The 12004-nt window shown below is 35.5% G+C and overlaps 1 protein-coding gene and 1 long non-coding RNA gene across 4 annotated transcripts in view; one reads left to right on the plus strand and one right to left on the minus strand.

Moving 5' to 3' along the window:
* Window positions 1-7336, minus strand: part of LOC135682427 (ubiquitin-conjugating enzyme E2-17 kDa) — a 35195-nt gene extending 27859 nt beyond the window's left edge. For both annotated transcript variants that reach the window (XM_065197315.2, XM_065197323.2), the window contains exons 1-3: window positions 7199-7336; window positions 3742-3808; window positions 3584-3615 (exon numbers count right to left, since the gene is read on the minus strand). In XM_065197315.2, coding sequence (XP_065053387.1) covers window positions 3584-3615; window positions 3742-3808; window positions 7199-7222 — 123 coding nt within the window. In that variant the 5' untranslated portion in view covers window positions 7223-7336. The remainder of the gene's footprint in view (window positions 1-3583; window positions 3616-3741; window positions 3809-7198) is intronic.
* A 131-nt stretch (window positions 7337-7467) lies between these two features.
* Window positions 7468-10160, plus strand: LOC135682443 (uncharacterized). 2 transcript variants are annotated; one of them, XR_010515699.2, is made up of 3 exons: window positions 7468-7606; window positions 9294-9453; window positions 9887-10160. It is a non-coding gene; the product is annotated as an uncharacterized LOC135682443 (long non-coding RNA). The 2 variants fall into 2 exon arrangements; XR_010515698.2 differs by having other exon boundaries at window positions 9294-10160.
* The last annotated feature ends 1844 nt before the right edge of the window (window positions 10161-12004 follow it).

Genomic DNA, 12004 nt, shown 5'->3' on the forward strand with positions numbered 1-12004 from the left:
ATATTATTCCTTAAATGATTCGATCATTCACATTCGAAATAATTTTCTTTGAGAAAGGAACTTGATTTATAGTAATAACTATTTTCATTTGGAGATATGGCAATTTGATTATGTACGAGGTCGAGATACCCATCTGTTTAGAAAAGAACTGGAATTTGTATCAGTACAAGTCTTTTGCAAGATGATGTCATGCCTATATGAACATCTGGAGTCCGTTGGTGGGGGAAATTTTACAATGCAGGCATGAGCCATCTAATGAGGTGCACGAAAATGCAATAGCCATCATTAGAACTGATTCTTTGCGAAAAGAAAGCATTGTTGGACACGTGCCACAAAACATTTCAAAAATTCGCATATCATTCTTGAAGTGCCAAACACTTATATAACAGCTGAATTTATTAGAAAGAGGTTGAATTGTGGAGGTGTCTATGTTCTAGAGATTCCAGTATTTTACCACTTCCATGGACACGAGAAATTGGTAAACTGGGTGTAAAGAAGATCGAAGCTATACAAAGCCAACAAGATTGCCAAGTGTCTAAGTGCTTGAAAAAAATATTTGAACAAATATTCATTGGTCTCAGTTTTTTGTTCGCTGGCTCCTAACTTTCTGTACTGTCCGCTAATTGGAAAGTAAAAATGCCTAGAGTGTCCGCTAATTAAGTGTCCGCTTTTTAGAAAGTTTTTTATGAGACCTTGATCAGAAAACGATCGGGGAAAAAGATTGTCCGCTAATCAGAGGTGTCCGCCTTTTTGAGTGTCTGTTAATTGGAGAGAAGACTGTATTTTTGGGCAAAAATTCAATGATGTTGGAGAGTTTGGATTTTGGTTCATGCGGATGACATGATGCATTGTCCACAAACAACAAAATTGAGCGATTTTGCAAAATCATCATGTTGTTCAGTCTACCGAGAACTATTTCCATTAGCTCAGATGTCATTCAAGCATTGGCATTGCTGTAATAATGGGCTCCACATGGCCTACTTGGCTGTCGAAGATTTCTGAAGCACCGAGGCTTCTTTCTCTTTCCAATGATTATTGGATTAAGCTTTTCACCGAGAGCGCTAACGATAAAAAAAGCTGTCAAGCGTTGCTTGGCCCTTTTCCCGCCTTAGCAACGAGTGCTCTTTTGGTTAAGTGATTTGTCAGTTAGCTCTCTCCAGTAAAAACCCAGTTTCGTCACAATTAAAGACCTCCTTTAATTCAAATCCTGCCAGAACTTCCGGTCGCTCGCTCCAGCTCCCCACCAGTTCATCTCTGACATCACCACTCTCGCCAGCCACGGAAAACTAACTAATGTTGTACCTTAACTTCCACTTATTAAGCCATCCATTTGAAGCTGCAGCTGTCTCGGATCATTGGTCCGCTGATAGGCAAATTTGCCTCTCTTGCCATGCAAAACCATTTCCAAACGCTATCATTTATTTTTCGTAAGTCATTGGTCGCCCATAGTGCTTTCTTCCTGTGTTTTCATTTGCAGCCCACTGTCTGAAATAATCTGCTTTTTTCTTTCAAATGCAGTTCACTGCGATTTTCCCTATTCCACAGTGGACAGCTATCCCATGGCTTCCTATTGAGTTGTCTCTTCTCGGCAAACTTGACCAGGTCGATTTTTTCACGTAGAGTTAGACACTTTTACGGAGGGATGTTGTCTTTGCTTAGTGCCGTGCAGGTTCCTTTTTCCAAAATTCAACAACAGTTTCGAGATTTTTTGTAGCTTTTGAATGTCGTGAACGTTTGCCGAAGAAACTCTTTGAAGTCTAGATTTGAAATATATGCTGTTATAATAGCTTGCCAATTTACTTCGACAAACACGTTGGATTTTTTGTGTCTTCTGTCAGTGAAATGCTTTTTGTAATTCGATACATTCTATTGCGCTATTGTCTTGGATTCAATATTGTCAAGGACATTGAAGCTGTGGCGGTGAAGAAAAAGTCAAATTTAGATGTTCTCGGGCACATACCTAAATACTTTAACAAATTTGTGGTTCTATTTCTGAGACGATCGACTAACTCAGCTTTAACAAAAATAACTGGAAAGCCAGTTTATAGAGGAGCAGGCTTTGGGATGGAATTGCCATGTCATTATGAATTTAGAGGAGATTCCTTCAGCAGAAACTGGGTACGCATGAAGATTGAAGGAAAGAAAAAATGCATCGATGAGGCATGTAAAGAAGACAGGAGACAAAAGAGAAAATTGAAGTAGTGTGGGTCTGTGTGTTTTTCATTTCACAACGTACAAAAATTGGGAATTATTTTGTTTTGAATTTGATTTTAATTGCCTTCTTACAGAAGTACTTCGTACAAAAAATCTTAGCGCGCGTTCCTGTATCCTTTCAACTTTCTGAAGTGATTTTGAAGATGAAAAATACCAAACTAAAGGACAATAGTTAAAATTCGAGTACACGAAACTTTGAACCAGAACTTCTTTTTCAGCGAAACCAATAAATGACTTGAATTAGACTTAATATTTTCAATTGTAATGCGCCTATGTGCCCTGTGGATATATGGCGCAATATAAGTGTTTTTATTATTATTTTTATTATTATTAATTTACAAAAGGGGTGGCACCATGATTGCTGTGAAAGGGGAAAAATTTTTATAACCTTAATGCTTTATGTTCGCCGGAAATTTCATTCTTTCGAGCAAATTCTAATAAAAAAATCTTATTCTTAAAGTTTAAGCGGTGGTTTTGATCGACTTTCTTGTTCTCGTTTTTAAATTTTTTTTACCCCATACAACATGACTGCATAAATTTGAAAATCTGAGACAAAATCTTCAAATCTTGCTATAGGCACAAAATTGGTACTGTCCCGGTCTTAAATGCCAAATAAAAATACAATTTATGACCAATATTGACCAATTTCCATAACAAAATTTGGCCCTTGAAGATTTGGATTTTAACTGAAAAAAACCCAAGCAGCAAATCACTCTTTGGTAGAAAGCAGTAAATCCTGAGATGTCATTTTGTTTTTGTGGAAATGACAGTATTTTCTTACAAAAGTGAATTGTCCTTCAACAATACGGACAATACGTAATTTATATTGCTAAAAGGCTCGTTCCACTTCTCCTTTTTACCAACAGGTCAAGTTTGAAAATTTTCCGACACAACAATGATTTTTCTAAAAACCCGTCATATATTGAACACATGGGGGAACAACCCACTGCCGCCGGCCAACACGCCCTTGCATCTACATAAAGATAAAAAAGGAAATAGTTTTCATCGTTTGGTAATAATTTTCATAGGCAAGCCATACTGAATGGCAACCTTCACAGTCATGTGCTTGCATTTCTGAATTGTCTAGTTTGATCTAGGTATGTACATTTTCTTGGCTAGGGTTTTGGTCAATAGTTTCAATGTTTTGTACCATGAAGAGTTTCAGATGAAAGGTCGTGTTTTTCAAAATATTTTTGTTTTACATAGAAATGACCAAATTCATGAATTAGTATTCATTTTGCCAATTGGTTTGATGCATCATTGCCAAAACACATCACAATACAAATAATGTCTTGAAAAATACAAACTCTTCTCAAAGTTTCGTAAAAAACGATAGTCATCAAATGTTAATCAAGTATGTAAAACTTACAGGTCCAAGTATCATTGCTTGCCATCTAAAAGCTAAAAAGGAGATGAAAATATATTTAAAAAATATATTCAAAAGCAGATCAAAACCGAATCGATGAAAAGTATTAATGCAGGACAAAGGATAACCTCTATGAAAGAAAGCAAAATAATGTAAATTACGATCTTTATCTGACAATGGCCCTGCTGAGCATTGAGCTGGAGGATCACGACCAAGTTCTTGAAGCTCCTGAAAAAAAGAAAAGACTTATTTTCATGTTCAATAGCTATATAAGCTGTGCATTCTCTATTTTCAGGTTGCTAGAAGTTACAGATTTGTGAAAAGGAGGAGTATTTAGCTTAGGAGTTTAGAAGCTTTTGCTTTTGCTGAGCTTCAGAAGTCTTTGGCTTTCTTGAACTTCTAAATTACTTGAAAATCAGTTATGCGAGTTAGTTAAAAATCACAATCAATTTCCTACAATTAAGATGAGTGCTTCATTTATGGTTATATATTGATTTGTAGCTAATTTCCTTTTATTTATTTTACCAAACCACACATTATGTCTGATGGAAACAAGGGGAAACAGGTAAATATCTTAGGTATGTCAGTTAAGAGGTAAGGGGTCTGGGGGTACCCTCCTCAGAAAACCTTTTAAGGACGATCACGGTAGAATAGCCCTGGAATCATTTCATATCTCAACATTATGATTTCATACTTCAAAATGCTTATGAGACCCTATGCTAAATTAGAATTTGTGGTCAAAATTGTGTGACATGCCTGAAACAAAGCACTTTTGCAAAAAGGCTGTGCAGACAGAGAGAGCCATTTTTAGCGACATTTTATATAGTCTGTCAAAACTATATTCTGTGTGTGAATAAATAAAAAGCCATGACAGCAGGGTGCTTGACAGACTCTGGTGGAATTTTCGTGGTGAGAATTCAAAAATATAATAAATACGAAACACCTTAACCTGCCGAGATTGAAAAACAACAAACACATGTGAATCAGTTATGGCTAATAATTTGCCCTGGCATGCGGGGCTTTTTGCTCTGATAATTGATTATTTTTAACTCAGGCAGGCGATATCTGTCTATCTTTTCATGGATCTTGAATAACAAGGCTGGCCATAAACCCATGTAAACAGACGACATAACAATGCAGGTTATTGTTTTGATGAATCTTGCCAAATGTATGTGCTTCCAAATAGGTTAGAAAACTTTTTGGAAAGTTTACTCTAACTATGCTCGAATGCAACATTGAATTGTATTCCCCAAGCTAATTTTATCTATCTTTAGAGCTATTGATATCTTCTCTGAACCAGATTGTTCATTAAATCTCAGAAGAAATAATCCCAGTATCTTGAAAAAGGGGCGTTTTCCGGCGTTCTAGTGGGCATGGCCTCAAAAAAATTTCTGTCAAGCCCTTTTCAGCCCTCCTACCTTTAAATTGATGCGCGGTCCTTGGCCTTTGCTAGCTGTATGCATTCAAATCATGGCGAAATTGAAGAATGCGGTTAGGATAAACCTGATATGATTCACTGAATTTGATGTATCTATGAATCACAGGTTGCCTAGGGCCAGGGTATGCTCTACTTAGAATATGACATCTAGCAAAACTTGATACCTATCTGCATTCTTCATGTCTGTCCAAAACTGAATAGCGCTAACAGATTGCACACTGTGTCAATGTACATGAATGCATTTCTATTTGCTCTTGCACACACAAGATCATGTTGAGTTTTAGACTGGCCAAATAAACATTTGCTTGATTTTGAGAAATTTCTTGTGGTAGGCCTAATTCATTGTAGGTCTTGACATCATTTTAAATAATTGCAAATAAGTTTGGGCTTAAATATGTGGGTTATAACCTAAACAAAGCTGTAAGAATAATGAACTTTGATAAAAATATATGGCATTGAGGAGTTATGCTCTGTAATTTGCTAAACCCATGTACAATATAATTGCAGAGTCCCCAATGGCATTTTTTGTGAACTTATTCAAAAAATGACTTCAAGATACAGTTACCACACAAACTGAAATACCACGGCTGAAAATAAAAAATGGTTAAAAACGTCCCCCACGGTTAAAAAAAATCTCAAAAAGTGATATATTATATTCAATGGTGTAAAATTGATGTTTATATCAGGAAGAGTAAAACTTTGAAAAATAATTGATTTATGCGAATGGCTAGATTTTTCTTTTCAATCCATCTTCTAAAACTCTAAGTCTAAATGTCAATCTGAACGGCTAACATAACCAGCAACTGTTCTTCACACCTCTATTTATAATCCTAACAAAAATATTTAACAAGGTAAAGTGTTGTCTTTCTCAATCACTACCTTTCCTAAATGAAAACATGGCTGCAAGAGCTTTCACAAGTCTATTGGGTGATAGGGTTAGAAGCCTTTGATTTTTGGCTTTCATGTCTTAGACCTCTGAATCTCTCTCCAAATCTTCTTGAATGTAACTTACTACAGGTATACATTCATGTATACTTACTACATGTATGCATGTAATACCAGAAAAGCATTGCATACAATGTAATCTAAATGGACTAATGACTGCACAATATCATGCAATCCTAATGAGGGGTAATCCTACAACAATAGAATTGGATGCTTACGCAAAGACAGGGCATTCGAGACACAAGGGGGATTTCCTAAGAATCTATTTAATAGCAAAATACCTATGTATAAAAAATGATAACAATCACAATGCATTAGGCTGGTATTATTTTAGCTGTATTACAACGGAGTAAAAATATGAAATGAGATCCACTAGAACTTTGATTTACATCAAATAAACTATTGTTTCAAAAACATCTTCTCAACAACTGTTTTTCAGGGAGTCGGGAGCCATGCCCCTCTACTTTTTTGCAAAACAATAGAGCCTGTTTCTAAAATTTTTTGTTGTGGGTACTAAATTTTTCCTTGCCCCCCCCCACTTGTCAACCTGTGTCTGATATAATTACCCTAAAGGTATTAATTTGTAATATAAAATGAATTGTATACTGCTATCATTGTGTATATTCTCAAACTCAAAAACATTTTTTCGGCAAATCAATTAATTACACGTTACGTCATTTAAGTAAGTTGTTCAAAATTCAATTATTAAATCCAAAATTACAATAAGAACATTAAAGAGAAAAAAGCAACCTTATATATAATTAAATCAGCTGACGGACACATGAAAAAAACTCAAGATAGAGCTATCAAAGCCATGTGACCGGTTGACGTGATATGACGACGAGTTGACAATTCATTTTGGTTTGAATAACAGTAAGAATGAGATAATAGAGATGCAAACGACACTAGAAAAAAGCAAAGGAAATGACTAAAGAAAATAAAACTACATTAAAGATAAAAAAATGGGAAAGTTAGGTTTCTTGTATGTGCTGGTATTTTCATCATATTCGATTAGGTAAGACTTTCATATTCGAAGGCAGTGTTTCATTTTATTTTTGAAAGATGTTTTGTTGTTGGCTTCCTTCAAATCTAGTGGCAAAGAGTTCCAGAGCTTAATACCGTCAAATGTAAGAAAATGAGGACACCTATAGATCATGAGAGGTACATTATTGCATTAGCACCTTAGTTGTTTATGATATGTTTATTTAGAGCATGATATTGTTTAGGCTTCATACCTTGTGGATACGTTTGAGTGCCATATCTTTAAAACAATAAAATCCGCTAAAGTTCCGTTAAAAAGCTTTTAGGCCTCATATATCAACTAACCGCCTCGTTTTGGGATCATCATCGTCTGCCTTCTCCGCCTACGGCAGATGGCGCATCAACATGTGACAACTGTCTCCATGAATTCCGGTCTTTGACTGCGTTGTTCAGCGACATCAGGTTTCGTCCAGTCCAAAGGCTAATGTTGTTTTGGGATAAATTTGCAAAAATGATATGCTGTAATCATCTGACGCAAAATCATTCACGCGGAAATACTGGTAAAAAGACGATCCCGTCAGTACAAGGGCCCAGTCAGTACTTGAAATTGCAAAGCGGACAAAAAATAGACCTTATTTCCAAAATAGGCATAACTTTTGGAGGTAAGCTATACTGTGCCAGCTTGCTGTATTCATTTCGGAAGTTTTAAGCTTCAAATTGTTTTGTTTAACGTGCAAGTCCACCATCGCTTTAGCATTTTCCATGGGCTCCGACAAAGGTTGAAAAGTGGGGGGGGGGGGGGGGGGGGGGGGGGGCAAGGAAAAATTTAACACCCATAACAAAAGATTTTGAAAAAAACTCTATTGTTTTGCAAAAAAGTAGGGGGGCAAAGGCTCCCCCGGCCCCCCCTTCGTCGGAGGCCCTGTTTTCCTCAATTAAATAAATGAAATTGAATTGACAAATGCAACACGTGAAGGTGGTAGGATTGAGCCTCAGCTAGAAAACCTGTCAAGTTAAAGAATTTCCAATACAGCAGATACCAACCTACATGCCAGCACTCCTTAATAGCCAAGGGGAGCTAAATTTTAAAACTCATCAAATCCTAACCTGTTTCATCCACAGCTAACCAAGAGATGTTTTTAATTGCGTCATTTAATTGTTTTACATAAAGAATGCATTTAATAAAGTTTTAAAACACATTACTTTAATTTACAATATTGATGGAGAATTTTCTAAAATTGGTCTTGTAATGCTGCCATGTGAGAACATTGTTTAAGGCACTCTACCAGATGTCCTTTCAGCTTTTGATTTATAAGTCCATTCCTAATTTGTTGTGTATTATGTATCATGCCAGTGATCTGGGGTAGGTGGCAGTCCTCACATCCTTATGTCTAGGTTTTTTCATCATGTTAAGGTAACTTTTGGGCCCATGTCAACATATTGTGCATGGGCTTTCTCTTTGTTCTCAAGCTTGTTGGCCTAAAAAATTATTCTAAAAGGCCTTCAAGAAAGTAATATGTTACCTAAATTATATTTCTGTCTAGTGGAAAATACTTCAGTTCTAAAAGTGAAAATGTTCAAGTCTAAATAGTGTTACTCTAATCATCTAAATCTAAGGAAAATCTAAATTTGTTTGGAACCTAAAGAGAAATCTGAGGGCTTTTCTATCAAATGGTAAAAAAGAAATGGGCAGAGGCTGTTGTTACAAATATAAACAATGACAATTTTGTTTGGAAAAAAACTTGCTATTATCAATTCTGGCAAGAGTTTAACCATAAGCAAAAGATCAAAACTTTTTTCTTAATGCAGAAATCAAAATGAATTCCTTTTCTTATTGTCCCCTTGCTAACTCATACAAGCGATAAAAATTCCTGATACCAGCACGTAGCACCAACATATAATAAAACCTTCAGAAAGGGTAGTTTCAAAATTTCCTGATGATCTTATTAAGGGTAAAACATATAGTTGCAACTTAGTACCACCTTGTTCTATACACCAAAGTATTTAAAGCATAGCACTACATGACAGACCTGTAAAACTTAAATTTTCATTTCATGCATTCATACATAATCGTGTTGGCTGATATAAACCTGCAAACTTATTTGATCACCATAATATTACCATATACTTCATTGAATTATTGAATCATGATTTTTATTTTAAACTCATAGTTTATACATATTTATTTTGATACAAATTTGACATGAATAGTCCCTTTGTTTGAAAAGAACTGGAGGATGTGGTTTCTTGTTCTGTGGAAAGTGATAATAGAATTATCCTTTTTTGAATTAATGATTAATTGAGTCATGAAAACCCTGCATTCTTTTATGTTTTTTAAACCTTTTTCAGGTTTGTCAAAATCTAGACCCAAGCCAGATTAGCTTGAAATTTTTTAAAGGGAAAGTGAATTGTCATATTCAGAATTAAACAAGCAAATGTTAACTGACTCGCTGGAGCTGCCACCATGGCTATAGCTGAAGAAGCAACATGCAATCAAATTTGCACAAAGGTAGGATCATTGATTCTATGGTAATAGGCCAGAAATGAACATAGAGGTTCTAAATATCCTTTTAAGCATAAATACTATTTAGCATGATACAAAAATATGTTTCTAATACAGTTGTGTTTAGCTCTCAGTAGTATCAACTTAGAAATTCAGTGGTATCAGCTATGACATAGCCTGATGAAGCTACTGGCTAGCTGTTTTAAAGAGCATTTAAACATGTTTTTTGAAACTAAATTTTTTGTCAACAATGATGCTTAGTAGTTTCTCCTAATCACTTTCTTCTATCTGGGTCTCACCATTATGTTTATTTACTCTTTCTTTCTTTGCCCCAAACTTTATGAGGTGACATTTACCTTCATTTAACTTCATATAGTTCTCTGGAAACCACACTGTTTGTAGATTTGTATCTCCCTCTAATCTTTGTGTTATATCTTAGATCTTAAAGTCGCAAGCCTAAAAAGTAGTATCGTGGTAAAGAAGTAACTGTAGTAGTAGACATTTAGAGAAACATTTTAGTTGAAAATTGTGATATTTTAAGTATGGATTTTTTAAATGTTGTAATTATTGCTAGGTTTATAGAGCTTTTTTATAGGTTTTTATCTTTCTCTTTTTTTGTTACAGGACACATATTGATAACAGCATTTTTATGTTGAAATGTGCATTCTGTATATAGATTTGTTATAATAATAATAATAATATTTTTTCTTAAACCAGTTGTCATTTCATTTCGAAAAACATAACACTTACAAACCTCACTTTTACAAGGGAGTTTGTACGTGGCACACTTACATTAAAAGAATACTATGGCAAGTGCAAAAAAATCAGTTGTACAGAGCATAAATATAAGCATGATGATGTAATGATGGTGACGATGTTGATAATGCTTACGAGGATGACAAAAGTAGCGACGATGTTGATGATGGCAATGAATATTTTAGTGATGGTGGTATAGGTGGAGATAGAATACTAGATGAAAGAAGCTCTGGGTTAGGCCAAGGTTTGTTTCTACGACAGAGTATAAAGTAACTGCATCGAATTATGATCTTTGATTAACCAAAATAGATCTAAACAATCTTTTGGTGGTACAAAACTTGTAAATGGCTTTGAAAAAAGCAAACATTTAGTAAACTAAAGCTTTTCGTCTGACACTCTTCAGAGTTTAAAACGTCAGAACATAGATCGAAAACTCTACGCTAAGAAATATATATACCCAGTTGCGGATCGAAATAGGCCAATCAGAAACACGAGCCGAGCGATCGCGCCTTACCAATAATCCGAAACATGTCGCCATTATAGTTTTTTGCACAATCTGGGTTTTCTAGCAAATGTTTTGTTTCTAATATTAGATGGAACATGTTGTTTTATCCTATCCTCCATTCTTTGGGGGGTGCGTCCTACGTAGCCAGAATCACACTGGCACGTAAATTCATATACAACAGAACTTTTTTTTGTGGCAGGAACGCAATTCTTGTTGAATGGACGAAAGGACCTTTTTCGTACTATAAACAACACGTGGGTTGACCGCGAAAAAACAATTTGTTATGGCCTGTTTTATTTGGCTTTCAAAACGAAGGGAGCTGTTACCGATCCAGGGTAGTTTTAGATAGACCGGGCACTTTTGAGGACAAAATTTTACGTCAGCCGAAAAATTTCCTATCTTCTCCTTAATGTAAACTGAAATAACATCTTCTGGATAGCCGTTCTCCAGAAAAATCTTAGTTAGTTTTTCAAGTTCCGAGTCGAGTTTAGACTTGGAACAAATCATCAGTGCCCTATGTGTAAGCGTTTTGATGAGGCTGATTTTTCTTTGTTTTGGGCAAAACGAACTCCATCGAGTGTATAACCCCGAAAATGTGGGTTTACGGTATACACTAGTGAGAAATCCAGTGTCAGATTTTTCAACCAAAACATTCAGAAATGGCAAGGAGTTATTTTCTTCCTTAGATCTAGCGACAATGGGAATTTTCATTCTCAAGATCGTCCAGCATATCTGTAAAAGTAGAACATGATTGCCTAAAGATGCCAAGAAAGAGAGCTGATTTAGAGGTTAAAAAATTTAACGGACTTGTACGAACTGCTAAGAGTTTTTAAAAGAGATTTTACTTATTTTTTTGCGAAAACTTTTAACATTAAGATCTTTCTCAAAGCCAACTATAAGTTCAATGATGTGAATGATTTTCTTGAAGCAATCAGCAGCATATCAGGCAGTGGTGGGTTGGCCCACCAGCCCATCGGCCCATGGCCGGTGGGCCCCCTTCAAAATCTGGCAAAAAGGTCCCCATCTTTGCATAAAAAGGGCCCCATTTTAGGAATGTGGGACCTTAAGATGTTCTATTAAGAATAATAAATATCAAGGATTACATCAAAACTGAGTTTGAATAAGCGTCATAGCATGTGGTTATGAAATGAGTTGGGTCGAAGCTAAAAAAAAGGATGACTTTACTAGGTTATGAAAGGTTAATGGACATTTGGAATTTTTAATATGATGGAATTTTCTGAAATTTTTGATTTTCATAGACACGGGTTCAGTTAATCTGCCCGGCATTAATTGTAG

Source organism: Rhopilema esculentum, chromosome 17 (genome assembly GCF_057945365.1).
Source record: "Rhopilema esculentum isolate cy_ngs chromosome 17, ASM5794536v1, whole genome shotgun sequence".
Classification (NCBI taxonomy): Eukaryota; Metazoa; Cnidaria; class Scyphozoa; order Rhizostomeae; family Rhizostomatidae; genus Rhopilema; species Rhopilema esculentum.